At 36.3% G+C, this 20502-nt stretch overlaps 1 protein-coding gene across 2 annotated transcripts; it reads right to left on the minus strand.

The window, feature by feature from the left end:
- Positions 1-1327: 1327 nt before the first annotated feature.
- havcr2 (hepatitis A virus cellular receptor 2) lies at positions 1328-5281 on the minus strand. Of its 2 annotated transcripts, none has more exons than XM_036588434.1 (6): positions 5138-5281; positions 4668-5006; positions 3402-3446; positions 2638-2693; positions 1997-2081; positions 1328-1731 (listed from the first exon to the last, which is right to left on the minus strand). In XM_036588434.1, exons 1-6 carry the CDS (start codon positions 5181-5183, stop codon positions 1610-1612), a joined length of 693 nt encoding a protein of 230 aa, XP_036444327.1. In that variant the 5' UTR covers positions 5184-5281; the 3' UTR covers positions 1328-1609. The 2 variants fall into 2 exon arrangements, with proteins under 2 accessions (XP_036444327.1, XP_036444326.1); XM_036588433.1 differs by having other exon boundaries at positions 3402-3473.
- Between the last annotated feature and the right edge of the window lie 15221 nt (positions 5282-20502).

Consider the following 20502-nt stretch of genomic DNA (forward strand, 5'->3'; position numbering starts at 1 on the left):
TCTGAGATTTGCTGAGCACTATTTACATCAGGATTTAAAATAGTTTGGAGCTTATGAATAAATTCATAGCTGTTGAGTACTGTATATGTTGCGTACTGTGCATGTTGCGTGCTGTGCAATTCCTGTTGGCATGTACAGTGTATAAAGACACAAAGTACAGGGTCAGCACTTACAGTGATAATCTAATGTTTCACCTTTAGTATTATTATACGTATACCTTAACTACACTGCAAAGACGCAGTGTGTATTTTACTTTTAAGTAAAATAATAGTAACAATATGAAGGCAATTGTTATGAGATACAATATCTTTTAAAAGTTGCTGTACTGGTAACACCTATTTTGTCTTTTGTATGCTGCTGTATTGATAATGGTTATTTTATTCATTGAAAAACATCTACAGTGTAGGTTAACATACTGTAAACAAGACAACAGAAGGTATTTCAAGTTTGATTCAATGTTTCAGATATTTTTTCAGGAACATCAAGAAGTTATTGAATTATAAATCATATACTGTAATTATTAATTTGCCATAATATATTGACAAATTTATTGAGGTCATTCTGCTTTCTCAGTCACTATGGAATCTTCCAATGTCTATGGAATTTCTTAATTTTCCCACTTACATAAATATCTTTAACAACTTGATTTTAGAATAATGAAAACAGTGATTCCAAACTTTTGTATATATTTTTGTTTTTGTTAATGAAGTTATTGATTGATAATCAACATAAAGCAAATTAGTACACCAATAAACAATAACAGAAACCTTCTTGAACTAAGAAACACTTTTTTGAATACCATACTAGTACTACAAGTCCAGTGAAAACTAACATTCTTGCTCAATTTCCAGAGCACACACACACTACAGAGCACTGAAAGAGACATTTGAAACCTTAAATGCCAGGGGCCACAAGCAAGTCCAGACTTTCATTTCATAACTCAAGAATAGCTCAGCCAGTTTGATTAAGTGGTCAAAATACAAATGCCATAGATCTTTGTGATGAAACACAGATATTTGCATGTTTAACACCAACTTTCTTTACAAAATGTTTTAATGAAGACTAAAGTAATTATTCCAGGGCGGCAGATTAAGTGAAATGTTATTTATTACTGATCATACATTTCTGTTTCACATTAAAGATTGTGTGTTGTTAGTGGAGAATGATTATTTCTGTTGTTCTATGTTCTAGTATGATAAAGGAGAGCAAAGACAAATTTCCAACATAGTTGGATTCTATTCTATTCAATTTTATTCTATTCTAGAATGATATGCTCTCAAAAAGTTCAAAGTGCCTTATGATAGCAAAAAAAGTTATTTGGAGTGGTCCTTTATGGAAATAATGAGAGTAGATATGTGAAGAACCCCTTAAACTTTTAAAGAACCTCCACACAGTATAATATTCTGTACTACTTATAGCTTTTTCCTAAGACCTCGACAAGAGAAAAAGACGTTTAGAAAGCTTCATTTTTAAGAGGGCAGAAGGATAAACCAAGTTTTAAGCTCTCACGGGGTAGAAACAAGGTAAAAAACAAAAATCATTCTACATCTTATTGTATATGTCATCTCTTTATGCCCTGATGGCCAAGTATTCACAGCTAAAACACATCTTAATTGTCCTCTGCATGTGGTGTTTCCACAGGCATGTGGATGTGGGGGCTAGCGTTCTGCTGCTGGGTGGGGACGTTTTCTTTTCCACTGCTATCTCTGTGTTTTCTGGAGCGCTGCAATTCTGAGGGCAGAGTGAGCAAAACACTTTAGTGCACAGTAAGCAATTTAGCTCATGAGTCACCATTTTCACTTCCACTTTGCCTGGGAGACACTGTCTGAGAGTTTAATTTAAACCCTCATGCAGAACATGGAAATGTGGAAGTTTAACACAGTTTAAGCCTCTCATGTCTTTTACAAGCACTTAATAGTACACCGACAGATGTAATGCATGGCTTTTTTTCAGTGTGGTGCATAATGGTTCAACATTATATTAAAACCCCACTTACTCCATAGAAGTGCAATGATTAAACCAGGGATGAATATGACTGCTCCTACTCTCAATGCAGTTAGAATAAAGGCTTCCAGTGTATCCTGAAACAAGAAGATCCGTGTTAACCTATTAAAAGGCCAGGAGCCACTGGTAGATCAAGATTTCGATTGCACACTTCTATAACTATAATTCAGTCATTTCATATAATACAGTGAGTGTATAATAAGCTTTGGGATGTAAGAAACCCGACATTTTAAGGGGTTAAACTTAACTTCACTACAACTAAACTCCATGCGTGTTACCCCTGGACAGCTCGTTTTGAATTCTTCGTTTTTGTGATGTCACAAGAACCAACTCATTTACATTTATCGTCTTATTCAGCCCACAGCAGGTTAGCCCTGCAAGTTCACACGAAGAATTATAAGGAATGTTTCAGTCTGGGCTGCTTCTGGAATGAGGTACAATAAAAAGCAGCCAATCAGAACAGAACCCAGTTACATCTATCAGTCTTAAAGGGACAATGACAAAATGGATTATGAGCATTTTTGGTACATTAAACCACTTAAGCGTTATAAGTGGACCTCAATAGAAAAAAGAAAAGAACGATGTAGAATATGACCTTGTTAAAAGCGGTACTGAAAGTGTATTTGAACAAACCTCAGTATTTCGCAGCTGTGCAACTGAACCAGCACTGGAGTATTCAGCAGTGAAATCTGAAATGTAACGAATTCTTTTTTTTAGTTGTTAGCAGTCATTCTCTCTCTCTCTCTCTCTCTCTCTCTCTCACACACACACATACTCTGTCAGTCTGTCTCTCTTACACACACACACACACACACACACACACACACACAGCACACGGCCACACATATTAGAGCCTGCATTTGTACATGCATCAGGATGTTGGTGATTATTATTTTTCCAATACATTTAAAATGAAATGAAAATATTTAGCTGATGTTTTTTCTTTTTCTTATTCTATAAGTCTGTATTCTGTTTTATTGTCTTGTATTATGTGGTTCATTTAAGTTATTACTATTTTGTGTTTTCTGTCTGCCCACCACCAAATGCACCCCAGAGAAAATTAAACTTGCATTGATTGATTGATTGATTGATTGATTGATTGATTGACATTCTATGCTTTTTAACCACGGAAAATATTATATATTTATAATCTAAGCACCATTTTACATTAAAACCTAAATGCCATAGAAATCAAACATTATCTTTCTTTTAAAGGGGAACTGTTGTACATGTGCAGTATGCACTATACATCACACTATACATATCAGACTAACAGCTAAAGGCTTTTCAGTTCAAGACGATGACACTGCATTTGTGTGTCTCTGCATGTGCAGGGTGGTTGTTATAGAACAGACGTTGATGTACTGCATTGTGTGATATGATGGTAGAAAACTCACCTTGAGTTCCTACTTGCTTCTCTGCAGAAACAGCAGGTTCTGTGCCTGTGATGACATTGACTGGGTTGAGTCCTTTGGAAATAAAAACACAGTAATACCACAATTCTATACAATCCTGCTAGCCTGGATACCCATAATGTAACATTTTGTTCACCAGTATAATATAGAGTAAACTATAGAGCTATGATCATCATCGCTATCATATCAAACTCCATTTTTTCAGGTTTTTATTTATTCATTTAATTATTTACACTATTTGAAAACACCAATCTCCCTTTCATGAAGGAATTTATGTTGAGTAGACTAAAAGAAATGTTTCAAAATTTTGCATATGAAATCTTGCTACAGTATCTTCAAAGTTAAGAACTTTTTAGGTTCTTATAAAGTTACCACTACAGAGATTCACGCTTTTGTCATGCCAGAGACAATGATTATATAGAATCCAAAAGACTGAGACCATGTCTAGACGTTTTTCAATTTAAACCTGGAAATAAGAAACAGAAAGTTGTATAATTAAAAAATAAATGAATAAATAAAGAGTTTAGAACAAGACAAAACAGTATTCAGGATTCTGTGCTGTTTCCAGGTCACTATTTAAAGGTAAGCATGTTTGTGACAGTGACCACATTAAGGCCTTTGTACAAACAGGTTAGATCCTTATCTCTTCCCTTAAAGCTTGTGTTAAGAGGACCCTGAAGTGGATTCATTCTTCTCATCTGAGGCTTTTACACAAACTTGTGGAGTCCTTGCCAGCTTGAGTGCACACTGTCATCAAAGCATAATCCAAATACCAACCAATTCTGAAATTCATCTAAATCTTTTAAAGATTCTCCTTTTCACTCAAATTATTATGTGAAAATATAATTTGCTTTGAAAAACATTGTATTAAATTGGCAAAGAATGCAAAACAGAAGCATTTTCACTAGTGTTCTCAGACATCTGGACCCCATTCACACATACATATCGCTGTTGTCAGAAGAAAACCTCGTATCTCAAAATTGATAACTTTACAGGAGAACGACAAAATCTACTTTACTTTTAATGTAAGTCAATGGAACCAGACATTTTTCCAAGTAATTTTGAGCTGTTTCTTTTGGTCCATGCTTCATGAAATTTACACACAATATAAAGGGCAACAGGCATTTTCAAATTATGTCAAAAACTGAAAAACAACAAAAATGGAGATAGGAGGTTTTCTTCCAACAGCAGCGATATATATATGTTTAATGCAAGATAATGATGCATAGAAATGGGCTTTGTGCTCACCATTTGTAACAAAAAGCAAAACAGCGCTGCTGAGGTCATTGAATAGTCCTGGTATCTCAATACGGCACGTGTAAAATCCAGTGTCTGTGTTTTGTGCCTTCTCGATGGTCAGTGAAACGTTCCCCATGTGCAGCATGCTGGGTAAACTGTATCTATACGACTGTCTGAAGGTTACACTCATTCCATCAGTGGCGATAAGTGTTTTTTCACAGCTGAACCAGGACTGACCTCTCCCCCAGCAAATGTTTGATATGCCATGAGTCTTTACATCATATTTACATGGCAAAGTAACTGTCTCTCCAACCAGTCCGACCACAGTCAAAACAGACGCCGCATGTACTAGAAACAGACAGAAAAGTGTTCAGCATCAACACAGCGCAAACACAGACACAGTCATTTTCTACTCACTCACCACCAGCTCTGTTCATAAGTTAGTTACCACTGAGTAAAAAAAAAGATTCAATACTTACATGCAACAAAGATGCCTGATGTGAGGATTATCACTGAAGTTAGCATCTTCTGTGGCAACACAGTCTTTTTAAGAAACTGTCTGAATAAAATAGTTTAAATGCTGGAAACAGTCTCAGTACTTCTGTTTTCCATGAGTGTAGCTCACCAACAGGAAAGATTTCTTAAATAGGTTTAGACATGCTATTTGGGAAGTAAACATACAGCAGCTTTCCACAGCTGCTATTTGTTCCCCAAACACACATCTATAGTTTAACATTGTGATAATTAGATGCAGTGACATACACTGAACATTACTGACATCAAAATGAATGACTATTAATAAATACATTTACATGCCACATAACAATAAGACTACCTCATAAAAAGGATTTAGTTTATTAATGGTTCAGTAATGGTTACTAATTAGTTCATATATACCTTAAAATCAGTAATATAGTACGCAGTTATTGACACATAAATATAAATGACAACAGTGGCCAGGTGCTTGACAAATAGTGAGCCCACATTCATCTATACCGTCAAAGCTCAGATCTTGCTGGTTACTGATGTTTTGTCTTCTCCATCAGTCAGCATTATACCTGCTAGCTTCTGCAGATATAATGGCTCACTGTTGTTTTTATTGCTGTGTTATAATAAAGCAATAAGCCACAGAAAGGGTGTTCTTAGGCACAACGCAAAACGGAGCAACCATGGACTCCTGAATGAGGAGAAGAACGTTTGGTCACCCATCGCTGAATATTGAGGTAATTTCATGAACTTTTTAACTTTTTGTTGTATACATTGTAACAATGAACATATGATAACACTTTCGCTTTATAAGTTCCTTTTCGTCACCAAATTACTATCGCAACTCTTATTCAGCACCAATCCACCAATCCTTCTCGTGCTGGGGCTGAATGTCAAAGGGCTCCCTGACCCAAACATAGTGCACTACGTAGGAATTTAAGTACTGGACCTTGCACCTCAATGGTGCAAAATATAGCTAAGAAATAGTCATTTGGGACTCAGCCACATTTATACTTGATAAATGATGCACTATTTGGCTGTAGAGGCCAAAATTTCTAACTTCCATAGCTAGCTGGCACACTATTTAGGGGATACAGAGCTGTTTGGGATTCAGCCTGGGTTTGATGCTACTTTTTATAGTTAATCATACCATAAGAAATTTTAATCAAATCCTGTGACAATAATGATGTTTAGGCTGTTGGCTATCTTGTAGCCTGTTGGCTAGCTGACCAGCCTAGTTCTAGTTAAGAACATAAGTTGCCAGCCCCTCAGTTTAAACAAAAAACGGGTTCTTACTTCATCAATATACTCGGTGGTATATTGCGAGCAGCATGAGAGTCAAAGATTGTTCCATGAACAGCACAAGGATTTTTTTCGTGCCGTGGCACAGTAATACACAATTCAGTTGTTGTGAGGTGGTCATAGGTATGGGTATATTGTGGATTTTACAACGGCTCAGATTTTAGGACCAGAACTATCCGTTTTATATTTGCTTTGTGGGTGTTTATGACCTAATTAATAAATATTAATAAACTCATTTTTAATGATTCATAAATCCTTCATGAGGGTAGTCTTACTGTGAAGTGGAACCCCGTTTACTGTATGACAGTGTTCATAAGACTACGTCATTCACTTAAACTCTTCATCACAGCTGACACAGACCTACATAAACATTAATGAACACTTATTCCAATGAGTGTCATTTGTTATTAAGGTTGCCTTTGCCAGCTTTGATGTCAAGTTGACATTACATCAAGTAGCTTTAAGTTATATCAGACATTAAGTTATATCAGATGGTGTAGCTCAGTGTATGTCCCAGTGACATCTGATGAAATAGCTTGCTAGGTCAGACTGGTTGAATAAAAGTGAACATTTTCTGTAGCCCTTATGTAAAGTGAATGTAATTTGCCACTTGTAAGATTTAAGCCTAATCACATCATCAGCATCTTGTCACTGTGATATACAGTACACTGTAAAAAATGGCTCGTCAGATCAACATAAAAAAATTACTTCATGTGGTAACAAGGAATTAGTTTTACTCAACTCATATTACATTGATTGAAACAATCATTCATTCAAAGTTTTTTGACTAACCAGTTAATTTACTTGTTACCACATACAGTATTTTTTTAGGTTGAACTGATGAGCCATTTTTTACAATGTAATATACCAAGTCAAAATTGGTATAATGTGTCATTTCCCCCTAAAAATGATAAAAAAATGATGTTTTGTCAACTTGACATCAAATATGACAAAAGCAGCCTTTATGACACATGATGCCTTTTGATATAAGCTTTCATGAATGTTTATGTAACATTTTTATGTTCCTTTTTGCACATCAACAACTGAACGTCAATAAAAAATACATAAACAGCAAATCTTGACTGTATATCACAATACATTGATAAAGAGATAAAAACAGTAAAGCTTCATCCTCTTCTTACCAACAGATTTTCTAGGCACATTTAATAACTATTCTACAATATGAGTGAATCACTGTTATCACAACATTACATAAAAATCTTAACATTAACACAAAACATGGTTTTAATGAATACTAACCTGTGGACATTTAACTCTTATCACTGCATATCACAGTTGTCTCAGTGAGTAAACTTAACTTATTAGGGATAGTAAATTCACAATATAACAAATTAATATTAGTTTTAATATATGAATATGAGTCAGACAGTATTTGTTGTATTTATCATAATTTCAATAATTTGTCCACATCTAATTTTGTCTGCACTGAATTGACCTGATTAAAATGTGTCAAGTTGTTGCACGTGATGAAAATGTACTATATGAACACAAACACTGCCAAAACAAGTGAACTTAAGAAAGCAATTGTGTTGATATTCTGTGAGCAACCACTTGATACAATTCACAGACCATTTTTTTCAGTGTGTATCACTCCAAGGTTGTTTTACACTTAAATGATGCTCGGTTGTGGTTGGTATGTGATAATATTTTCAAAATCCAATCAGGCAAACCTGCATGATCCGTCTACAGCAGTTATTTTCAACTCCACTTGTGGTGACTCACTGCCCTGCACTGTTTCAGGTATTCTCTACCCACAACACGCCGGATCCAGTTAATGAAGAGCTTGATAATGTAGTTGCTCCTCAGGACTGGAGTAGAAAACCTCTGTTCTACTGCATTACAAATACAATTTGTTTCAGACATTGAAAACCTGACTCTTTGCATCCAATAGGCCTCACAAACCACTGTGCATTCTTCTGACCTGCTTCAGCTTCCTGTGTGTGCATGAGGGACAGTGCACTGACCTCTGCTGAAATCGCATCGCTAATGAGATCAGAAGGCGAGTTTAACTCTAGAACGTAATATTTTCTACAGCTTTTTGAGGAACAGGGAAATTATGTCAGTTCTGCTAAATTTTTCATGATGCATGATGTCAGTCACATATGTGCTGGTGAAGTAAACAAGCAGTTGCAGAGATTGCTGATCTATCCTGCCTCTGAAACTGCTGCTCTGCATCGGTAACATCAGCAGAGGCTGAGGCAGCATTATGGAGCTGCACCTTTGCCAATGTTATCACTGATTCTGTTTGGCACCTTTAATGCATTCATTTAACCTCTTAAATGGCCAGGCCCACCGGTGGGCCCAAAGTTTTGTTACACACTTCTATAACCTAAGAATAGCTTAAGCAGTTTGCGTTAAGGACCCTGTAGGCACTGAATAAGCCTTAGTATGTAAAAACTCGTGAGCACAGTCACTTACCAGGGCAGTTGGGGAAATGGCACTGGGGCCCATGCCACAAGAGGGTACAGGTACTTTTAAATCTCTGCTCTGCCTCTCATATAGACACTGACACAACTGTACACCCATTATTCACAGAAAAATACAATTTATGAACAACATACCTCACCAGCTTCCATCACCAGTGCACAGACATCCGTGATGTCCATTCCATAATGCATCTCAGCCATAGTAACTGTTTTCAAATGACTCCTGCACAACCTGCAACATGATATATTCATTATTTATCCTTTCTAAATCTTAAAAAAGTAGTCAAATACAAACATTTAAGATATATCTTTAGTTAGTGGATTAGCATTGGAAGCATCATCCTGTTGGAAATAACAGTAGCAAGGAAAAAAGCAAATTACACTGTCATTTTTTATTCAATGAAAGTAATTTTTTGCATGAAACAGACATTTATTTTTTTGTAATGGGACCCTTAATATGCCAGTTACAATACTGAGAGTTCTCAATTGTCATGTTGCTCAATAGTGATCATAATATTCAATGTGGAATTTACCAAAGTGAGATAAAGTTGTACCATATTTTCCCTTTTGTTTATTTTCTGAAACACACACATCTGATACTACTCCTCAGCTGTAGGCAAGACCAAAACCCCTTTTTCTTTCAAACTGAGCTGTTAAAGCTTATTAATCAGATGGTGTGTTGTGACTTTTCAATAACTACTATAACTTCTTTTGTTATCTCTATAAAATTAATATAGAAGTTATGTAGTTATGAAAGTGAGGAATTGACATGTGGACCCTTATGGGCCCCTTAAAGTTTAAGGGGTAGACCAGTTACTCACATCATGATATGAAAGAAATGTTTCATTCCTATTTAAATCTTCTATCATGCCTTCAGTTTCATAAGAACGTTTTTCTTCCTATTCTTATACAGTGCTTGTGCTAAATGGAAGAATAACAGTGTCTAAACTGAGAAATACCCATAAGCTTCTGTAACTCTTCTGTAACTTCTGTAACTGATATGCAGACACTCACTGAAAAGTCTGAAGAATTGATGCAAACATCTTTAATTCAATACAGTTTTACACTGTTTTAACCACATGAGCTTGACAATCTAAATACATACAAACAAATATGTCAGAATGAATATGATTACTGAAAAGAGGCTGTATCAAACACTGGCATCATTATTTGTGACTACAAGGTAGAACAATAACATGATAAGACTGTAATTTATTTCATGTACATGACTTTTATAGTCTGTTTTTGATTAATCTGTGCAAAAAATGACTGTTTTGAAGTGGTATGGAGGAATATGGACTTAACACTGACCCTGGCATGTGGAGGCTGTACTGCGGTCTGGCTCGCTGTTACTGTGAGTTACTTACATGCTTCAAAATAAAGAAAAAGAAGGCGATTAAAATAATATAGGTGTATATTCTGTAACATATGTGCAAAACTAAGTAATAATAAATATGTATTATGAAAAAAAAATGCTTTTATGGTCTTCAGGGTGAGTCCTGAAATATCTATCTAGCTGTCCTATTGCTGTCAACATTGCTGCCAGCATTAGATTAAGTAGCAGTTTGATCGGCTTCTTGAACATTTTTTTTTTCTGGCACAAAAACAACATATTAACTTGTATCACAGAGTTTATACCAGTAGTCTTATTTTAGAACTTTAAGCAAGATTTATTCTAAATATGCAAGATTAACTGTTATTCATTGAGGTGAATGCAGTCCTATGTAATTTGATAAATACTAGAAAGCAGAAGGAGCAAGAGAATCTCTCCCTCTCTCTCCCTTTCTCTCTCTCTCTCTCCCTCCCACATCACTTAAATGAGATTTTACATGAGTGGTTCCTTCAGTGTGCATTATTTAGAATACTTGGCATAATGAGATACATTCAGGAGCACCCTTAGGAGTGAGTCACACCTGTGATTGAATGCACACTCAAAGAAGTGCTTGCAATCCTTTTGTTATTATGCTACGGTTCATTTCTGGACAAAATCACACTTTAATTGTTTTTCAAGTGTCATCCTCAGTGAAATCACATATAGAAGCATGATTGGCAGCTGGAATTCGGCTTAATTAACATGTGTTCCTGATCAAAATTCACAGCTGCTTCATGTGTTGCCTCATAACGACAACAATCACATTGAAGGTTAATTTTAATGCAGCATTATAGCTAAGCTTCTCAAGAGAAACAATGGGTGAAGTCTGTGTAAATTCAAACCAGTTCAATTTAGATGTTTTTATTCACAGATTGATCAGAAACATGCTGTAGAGGGCATGTCCATAAAATATATTTCCATTTTATCATGCTATTATTAGTTCTTCTACTTTGTGCTCAAAAATAAATATGCCAGTGTTTGACTCAACCTCTTTTCATTAATTCACATTCACTTTTGTGTATTTAGGTCAGAACGTTCATCTGGTTCAAACAACATAGAGTTGTATTCATTAAGTTGTGTTTTCAGTTTTACTTTTAAAATTATTTAGCAAAAACTAATATGTGTTAGGTTGTGCCCCACTCCCTTACTTTATTTACTTGACCAAGTATCATCAATAACAGTTTTGATTAATTGGCTAAGTAATTGGGCTCTCACATGCAGTAAGACAGTACCATCACTCTGAAAGCTCAGAACAAGCCTCCTGTGCAGGTATATCAAACCACTGCATTTTTCCAAGCTATCATTTTGAGGATATTTAGCAGAAGAACCTGCTGTTCTTCACTTCCAACTGAGGACACAGTCCATTACATAGAAAATATCACTACTGGACACTTAGATTTGAATCTGAAGAATAAGAATAGAACTTTGACCTGTATTTGAACAAAAACAGTACAAAGACAACATACACCATATGGCCAAAAGTATGTGGACACCATACCATCGCACCTAAATGAACTTGTTAGACATCCCGTTATAAAATCATGGGCACTGATGTGCGAAATCACTACTCAATGGTTCTGAAGGCAGCACTGGCTTTGAGGTAGAACAAATGTAATTGGTTACCAGCCAGCAGGCGAGGATGAATGTGATTGGTTAAGCAGAGCAAGTTGGAAAGGTTCGTCAAATATATAGGCCCATGTGTACTTTGATGTGTTCATAATTCACAGCACGCTGAAAGCATATTATTACTATTACTTTTATTACTAGTTTGTTGCAAAAACATTGGATATAAGCTGGTGCCATGAATGCACAATGTGCATGTACTACCGTAATATGCTAAAAATGTAAGCAGTTGTGATTTAGGCATGGATAGCTTGACCACAGCAAAGTTTGGTGGCTGCACGCTGCCATCATTGCAAGAGGTACGTCTTCAGTTCCAACATGTAACACTGAGCAACAGTTAATAGCATTAATATGGAGCTGCCACCCCTTTTGCAGCTATAACAGCCTCCACTCTTCTGGCAAGGCTTTACACAAGATTTTGTGTGCGTCTGTGGAAATTTGTGGTAACAAGAAGTGAATAGCACCATTTTTTTATGATATTCTGTATTAACTGTAACTGTAACTTAACTGTAACGAGGTAGAGTATCTTTCCTTGGACATCCATCAGTTCAGATGGACATTAACCACTTCATGTTCAATAACTTCATCTAGTACGATAAGGAACATATTGCAGAACTTGTTCTGATTGGCCTAAGATTAATCATTTTTGTATAGTTTTACTTTGGATGAACATTTAACAGCATCCTTTTGAAACGCGCTGCATTATTGCATTACAGGTAATTCCATACTTTTATTTACAATCAGAGTTGTGCTCAAAAGACTAGATTTAATCGGATAAATTAAATCATAAAACACAGTTTTGATGTGATCAATTTGCATATTTTCTTTAGATTTGTGCTCAGACAAGAACCCATAGACCAAAAGCAATTTAAAATGAAGATCTGTGATTTAATATCTAAAGGTGAGCACTTGAGGCTATATGAGTGTCACATTTTCATAGGTTTATTCCTGTTCTTTACACAGCCAGACAAATTACACTGTGAGTAGTTGTTCTAATATATAGGTCACATCTATGCACTACAAAGCATGGATCCTTTTTTACAGACCGTGATCATGTGATGTTTACAGCACAGTTATGTGAGTCAGACTAATGTGAGTCAGATTGGTAGCTAAATTCAGGTTTGTGCTTTGAGAAGTTAGTTTAGTGAGCTTTAATGGAAAGCTTTCTCAGTAGTCATCTGCATCTGTAAAACAGTTTGACAAATGTAACACTTTTCTCTAGAACTATCGTTCTGAATCTTGCTGTACTCCTTTAGGTTTATTTGTTGCTAAGTGTTAATTTTCATAATTTTTTAGTGTTTGTTAAATTGAGTACCAACTTCAAGAAATTTAAATTTACATTAATGCTGTTCATTATTGTAATTTAATGACAATTAAACATTTCAAGGTCTCTGATAGCAGGAGGATAGCAGGCCACAGTTGGTCTGCTGATGGCAAAATCGGCAGTCCATTGGCTTTTGCTCTGCATTTTCCTGGCTGGCATCTGGTGGTTAAGCAGAGTATTAGACAAAATGCCACTTTTAATCACTCATTTTCAACACACAACCCAATTTACTTATTTTTCCTTCAATGCTTTCTTTCGTTATCTTTTGTAAATTAGTTTAGTAAAAACATTTAACAGCAATATGATGAATAAAGTTTAGTGTCAGCAACAACATTTTCAACAAAATTATTTTCAGTTATATTTTTTTCTCTCAATAGTTTGTAATATTTGTCTTAGTTTATTTTCCGAAATAAAAGATTATGTGCATTGAAAATCTGCTTGAGGAGATTAAAATTAGTTAGACCTACTGTTATTGTCTGTTTTATCTGTCAATGAGTGCATTTATATGCACTTAATAACCCGACAACTGCAGAAAATCAAATTTTGTCAGTAATCCGATTAACATGTTTACATGCACATGAGGAATCAGATAATGAGAAAACTCCAGGTCTACATGAGTCAGGTAGTAATCAGATTTCTGCTTTGCACTCAGCCAATCAACTCACAAAAGAAGACGTGGCGTAAAAGTAACGTAAACTCAAACTTCATGCCGCTTTACCTGAAAATCTGAAAATTACCTGAAGATGAACATACATCACCTAGAAGATTAAGCATATTTAAATCCTTCATTTCGTCGAGAATGTAGTTGGTTTCATTGTTGCTCCAAAAGTGTTTTGCTGCCATCTCGCCACAACACTGCTTGCTTATTTCTGGTACAGCGGTCTGCTCCACACATGCGGGTAAGAGTATACATGCACTGAGAAATATGATTACTGAGCTAAAATCCAGCTCTCTTTATCAGATTTTTATATCGGATTTCTAGATCGGAATATGGTGTTTACATGATCATTTGAATAATCTGATTATGATCGGATCATTGAGTGCATGTAAACGCACTCATTGTGGTCAGCCAAATCATTACACTCCGCCAAGCTCCACCTTCTTTTCCTCCATGCCACATGCCTTCAGTCCATTATCAGTGCACAAATGTTTGTATTTGTGGCTCCAGTTGCATTTAAAAGATGTAAATGGGATAATTTGTCATTTCTCTGCCACCCAAAGCCAAAAGCAAATGTAAAAAGTCACCATCAGTTTTCTGCCAAGGTTGATTAGGTTTAAGGTTGATTTTAACTTAAATACAAAAAATAATTAGTTAAACATAGTTATAACGTTTTTTATAGTGTCTTCATTGGGCAAACGTGCCTGTGGTGAATGGATGCATGCTTTATAGTGAAGGGTGTTGCAATGTTGGTTGTGTTTGTGTGAATCCAGCATTCTATTTGAATGCAATTCTTTTGTACCATTATAGGGTGGAAGCGCTGGAATAGGTAAGATGATGACTGCCCAGCTGTCAGGCAATAGCCTGAAGTAATGGCACTGAGGGACATTCGCACATTTGGAAATTATATCTACGAAGTTGGTTCACTTTTTCATAGGCCTACACAAAATTTATTTTTCTACGTGACAGGTAAGTTTGGCAGCATGGTACCGCAGTGGGTAACGCTATCACCTCACAGCAAGAAGGGCCTGGGTTCGATTCCCAGCCGGGCGACCTTTCTGTGTGGAGTTTGCATGTTCTCCCTGTGTCTGTTTGGGTTTCCTCCAGGTACTCCAGTTTCCTCCCACAGTCCAAAAACATGCAGTCAGGCCATTTGGATATGCTAAATTGCCCCTAGGTGTGAGTGTGTGTGTAAATGTATGTGTCTGTCTTTTTGCCCTGAGACTGGCACCTGTCCAGGGTGTATCCTGCCTTCTGCCCAGTGACTGCTGTCATAGGCTCCAGCTCCCCCTGCGACGCAGAAGGATGACTGGTAAGTTGCACATGACAAACTTTATTACATCATCAATTGCTGTCTTTTATTTTTTATTTTTTTGTCTAGAACTATTTTTAATATATAAACCCAATTCCAAAAAAGTTGGTACAACAGGTAAAATGCAAATAAAAACAGAAAGCAGTCATAAATAAATCTACTTTGACCTGTATTTGAACAAAAACAGTACAAAGACAACATACACAATATGGCCAAAAGTATGTGGACACCTTACCATGATACCTATATGAACTTGTTGGACATCCCATTATAAAATCATGGTCATTAATGTGGAGCTGATGGCTCTTTTGCCGCTATAACACTTTTCTTGGAAAGGTTTCCAACGATTTTGTGTGTGTCTGTGAGAATGGCAATCAATATTCCAGTTCATCCCAAAGGTGTTAAGTTGGGTTGAGGTCAGGGCTCTGTGCAGGACACAAATCTGTTAAAGTGAAGAATTAGTCTGAGGCACCACTAAGGAATATTTTATACTACTCACTTCTCATGTCTATAAATATTTAATACTCAGTGGAAAGCATTTGTTGTTTTAAAGTTTAAAAGTTGCATGGTCACATGTGGTGCACCTGTCTAACAGTTCACCCCAGTAGCAGAAGATTGTAAGTTTGAAGCCTAGCACCCATTCCTAGCTAGTGGAGAAACTAGTAAACAACACACATTCTATTCTGATTACCTAACTGAGAGGCAGAACCAGAAAAGGGAGTTGGGAAAACTTTTGACTCAACTAAGAAGTTTGAGTTGGGTGAACTCTGGTTGAGTGAATTCAAAAAAGCAGTGTAATCAATTTTTGGAGTTGACTTCCAAATTTTTTGTATGTTTTATCTTATCAGCCTAATTGTTTTTTTTTTTTTGTAAAATTACATTCATTCTAAATTGATGCCTACAACACTTCCAAAAAAGTTGGAACAGGAGCAATTTAAGACTAGGAACATTGTGAAATGTTGAAATGAACTGGAAATAGTTGATATAATCATGCATGGTTAGAAAAGGAGCATCCAGGAAAGGTCTAGTCCTTTTTGAGGAAACATGGATCAAGGCTTGCCACCAAAAAATGTTTTCCTCAGTGAGTAACTTCAAGGATTTTTGATATTTCACATTCTACAGTATCATCACAAGTTTTAGAAAATCTGGAGAAATCTCTGTGCATAAAGGACAAGGCCAAAAACCACGACTGAATGCCCATGACCTTTGACCCCTCAGACAGCTCTGCATTAAAACCAGCATGCTTCTGTGATGGATATCATCACATGGGCTCAGGAATACTGACAAACCATTGTCAATAAACACAGTGCATCGCTGCATGCATAGATGCAAGTTAAGACTGTTCTGTGCACAGTGGAAGCCACATGTCAACAACATCCATCTTTTTTGGGCTTGTGCCCATAAAAATCCACCTTTTAGATGATTTATGGAAGTAATGGACATTGTATGTATTCTCCAGGCCAGAGAAGAAAAGGACCATCCGCATTGTTATCAATGTTCAAAAGCCAGCATCTGTCATGGTACAGGGAGGTTTTAGTGGGACCTTGCACATATGTGAAAGCACCATTAACACTAAACAAATTTTGGAGCAACATATGCTGCCTTTTAGGTGCCATGTTCTTTAGGAAAGTCTATGCTTATTTCTACATGACAACACCAAGAAACATGCTGCATGTATTATAAAAACAAGGCTACGTAATCAGAGTGTGTGGGTGCTAGACTGGCCTGCATGCTGTTCAGAGATGTGTCCTATTAAAACTGAGTGTCTTATTAAGCCCAAAATACATCAACAAATGCCGTGTACAGTTGCACAGCTGAAGACTTGATAAAGACTGAAGAATTGAAGAATAGCAAAAAATGACACTTTTAAAACTGGATCAGTTAGTGTCTTCAGTCCCCAAATGTTTATTAAGTGTTGTTAAAAGGAAAGGTGTTGTAACACAGTTGAAGGCATCAAATTTGGAATTAGCATACATTTACAAAAAACAATGAAGTTCAGAAGGTAAAATATAAAATATTGTATTTTTGTACCAGTTTGATTTAATACAGGTCAAACAGAATTTATTAATCACTGCTTTCTGTTTTTATTAGCGTTTCACATGTTGTCCTAATGTTTTGGATTTAAGTTTATATAACAAATTTCATTCATGCAGCTGAATCATGTAAATTCAAAGGATTATTATTTTTTTATGTAGTCTCTGCTTTCATAGTAATGAAATGCTTGGAAATGTGATAGGTTTGAGCCATTGCCATGTGGACCTTTATTATTATTAAGTGCTGTCTAGTCAATTCCAACTCCTGGCGACCATATGGACAGTGTTTCTCCAGAATGGCCCGTCTTCTGTTTGGGTCTTCATAATGGCTTCTTGATTTCTCTGATTGTCCCCATCTATCATGTTGCTGGCTGTCCTCTTCCTCTTTTACCTTCAACTTCAAATGAAGAGTGAGGCATGATTTGGTCCAAGATCCATTGTTTGCTTGCTTTGCCGTCCAAGGTACTCTCACAGTGTTCGCCAACACAAAAGTTCAAAGGCATCTGTGTTTTTCCTACTTTTCTGTTGTCCAGCTTTCACATTCATAAAGAATCACAGAAAAGACCACAGCCTGGACAATTCTGATCTTTGTTTGTAGAGACATTTTTACATTTGAAGATCTTTTCAAGCTTCTTCATCCTTGTTCTGCCAAACGTCAATCTGTGTTGGCTCTTTTATTGTAAATTAAATTTATCAGTGTTTGAGATCTTTTCTGCTATCATAAATTTTATTTTCTTCATATCAAGCTGAAGTCCCATCTTTTCACTCTGTCCTTTAACTTTCCTTAAAAGCACGTTGAGGTCTTCCTGGTTTCTTTAGTTGGCTTAAAATGTTGTTTTAACAAAAGAATATGCAGTAATTTAAAATAGGTTTTGGCAGGAAGTCGTTTGGCATCATCTTTACTGATAACACTGTCAATATAAGAAAAAAAAACAATAATTTTTTCAGTGGTTTAGGTCATTTAGTAGAATTCTATCTTCTAAATATTGATTTCTTTTGTCTTAAAATTTCTCCCCATTTGTCCACGAGTAAAGATGTTGCCCACAAGCGAACACAGAAAAATACATACGTGTCTCATTTTTCCAGGTCTATTCTTGTCTTCAACGCCACGACAGAATACACTCTGACTGTGAGTAATTGTGCTGATTTGAGGGGAGCTGTTGTTTTGGGACCACTCTTCAACCTCACAGCCAGTCAGAATCCTAAATGAAGCATTGAACTCAATTTAACAGGCTGTTCTTGTCTGCGGCCCTGAACATTATGTATTCCTGAAAGCTGCCATGCACCTGAATTAATTATGCCATTCTTGAGAATTAGCTCCTACTGTGTTAAGCAGGAGCGTCTGAATCATGCAGTGGAGAGCTGGTTTCAGCATTGATTTTTCACACAAAGGACTCATTTGAAGCCCACAGATAGTCAAAAGGACATCTCTGACATGGAGTTGCATGACGTCTGTCTGTGTGTTTTGCATTTACAAAAAGTGTGTCAGGCCTTATATGTAATGGCTAAATCATGAATGGCGGAAGGCATTTTGAATTTAATCACAGGCTCATCATTCAGGCTAATCACATCCCTCTGCTGAATTCTGATAGCACAATATCGTGGAATAGACTGCCCAGGGTTAGGCATGTAATTTTACACATTTTGTGCACACAAGATTGATGCAGATTTCTATTCATTTCACTCATTTCCACATCACCAAATTCCAAGTTTTATTTTAGCTGGAGGTTAAACTACAATGAAAGTGACAGATTTTGTGCCGTTTGTGTAGTCAAAGAAAATTGTACTTGTTGTTTTTACACTCGTTTGTGACCAAAACCTGCTGATCTCATTGGTACTCTGAACAATGGTCAGTATTCCTGTTGTTCACTTGGAAACTTAGGAAAAGCAAAGCAAATAGAAAGCGTGGCAGGTGAATGGGTGTTAAAAAATCTTTATTATTTGTGGCAGTCATGGTAAATGACATTTCCATTTTGCTTTTCCCCTTGTTTTTTGTAACAAAACATTTATGGTCCATCCACCGCATCACATTTTTGGTGTAATAATGTTGTACAAAATATATAAGAAACATCATGGAATACGACCTACACAAATACAATATCTCATCTAGGGTGCAACAAGAGGTACAAAAGAGTGTTTCTAAATCAGTGGCCCATCTTCAGTTGTCTGTGATCTGAAAGGATTTCCATTTTGATCCAAAATGAGGCTCAGGTCCATTTTCTTCACAGACCCTGAAGGAAGAATTGTTTTGTAGTCTTCTCCTCCAGATGATTCAGTGCTGGTTAATAGCTTCATTGGAAACATACAATGTAGGCCTCAAGGGCTTCAGGCCACCTCCTTCTCAGTCAACATTAGCAGTTGGGGAAAAGCTCCAAACCCTCTGTAGAAATGTCACACCAAAGACATGAGATTAAAGAAGCAAACAGAAAATCCTCCTTAAAGACAGGAAGGGGCAAGAGCATAAAAGTTAACTATGAATAAAAGTTAGACAGAAATACAAATGAATAAATAGATAGAAAGAAAGATATAGACAAATACATTGATAGACAAATAGACAGAAAGACAGGTAGATCAAAAAAATGAGACACAGATAGAAACTGACTGAAAAGAGTCCCTGACACTCATTATTGAAACACACGTCCAAGCATAAGACAGACATTATACAGTCTACACTATACACAGTATCGGCCTAACTAAATGAAGCTAATCTCACAATCCTTAAACACAGCCATTCAGGAATAAATGTTCCTAAATGGATTTCCAGCTACTAAAAGATTCTTTTGGGAACCAAAAGTGGTTCTTCCATGGCATTCCTCTAAAGAATCCAAAAGTGCCTTTATTTTTAACAGTGTTGTTTCTTTCATGTTTCCTGGTGACAAAAAAACAATAATAACTGCCCACAGTGTGAGTTAGTGAGTGTTTTGATTATAAAGGGTTATCTACAATATTCATATAAGGTGTTTTATAACAGTTGTCTTCTGCTTGCAGATGTTTTTTGTACAGTTTCTGTATGTCCAATCTTTCTGGCTCTCAGACTCTGTCCAGGGTTATTTATCTTCCCAGTCTCTTGCCTCTGTGATAGTGGAGCATGTGACATGTCTAATCCCATGGGCAGAGATGATTCCATGTGTTCTTGCAGAGATTTCTCACTCACAGTTTGTAAAGCTTTGGTTTCCTGCAGGAGCTTGACTCAGGGGAATATTCATGTTGTTCTTGATGCTGAACTTACATATTCTGTACCTCCTCTGTGGTTCCTAAATGTATGAGGCAAACCCACCAAAAGATAC

The sequence above is a fragment of the Colossoma macropomum genome, unplaced genomic scaffold, assembly GCF_904425465.1.
Source record: "Colossoma macropomum unplaced genomic scaffold, Colossoma_macropomum, whole genome shotgun sequence".
Classification (NCBI taxonomy): domain Eukaryota; kingdom Metazoa; phylum Chordata; class Actinopteri; order Characiformes; family Serrasalmidae; genus Colossoma; species Colossoma macropomum.

Excerpts from the sequence above, each read along its gene's own strand:
- havcr2 (XM_036588433.1), bottom strand. The coding sequence starts at position 5,183 with ATGCTAACTTCAGTGATAATCCTCACATCAGGCATCTTTGTTGCAT. Across the intron at positions 2,694-3,401 it reads GAAGCAAGTAGGAACTCAAG|ATTTCACTGCTGAATACTCC; the intron begins GTGAGTTTTCTA and ends GTTACATTTCAG. Across the intron at positions 1,732-1,996 it reads AATCATTGCACTTCTATGGA|AATTGCAGCGCTCCAGAAAA; the intron begins GTAAGTGGGGTT and ends CTCTGCCCTCAG.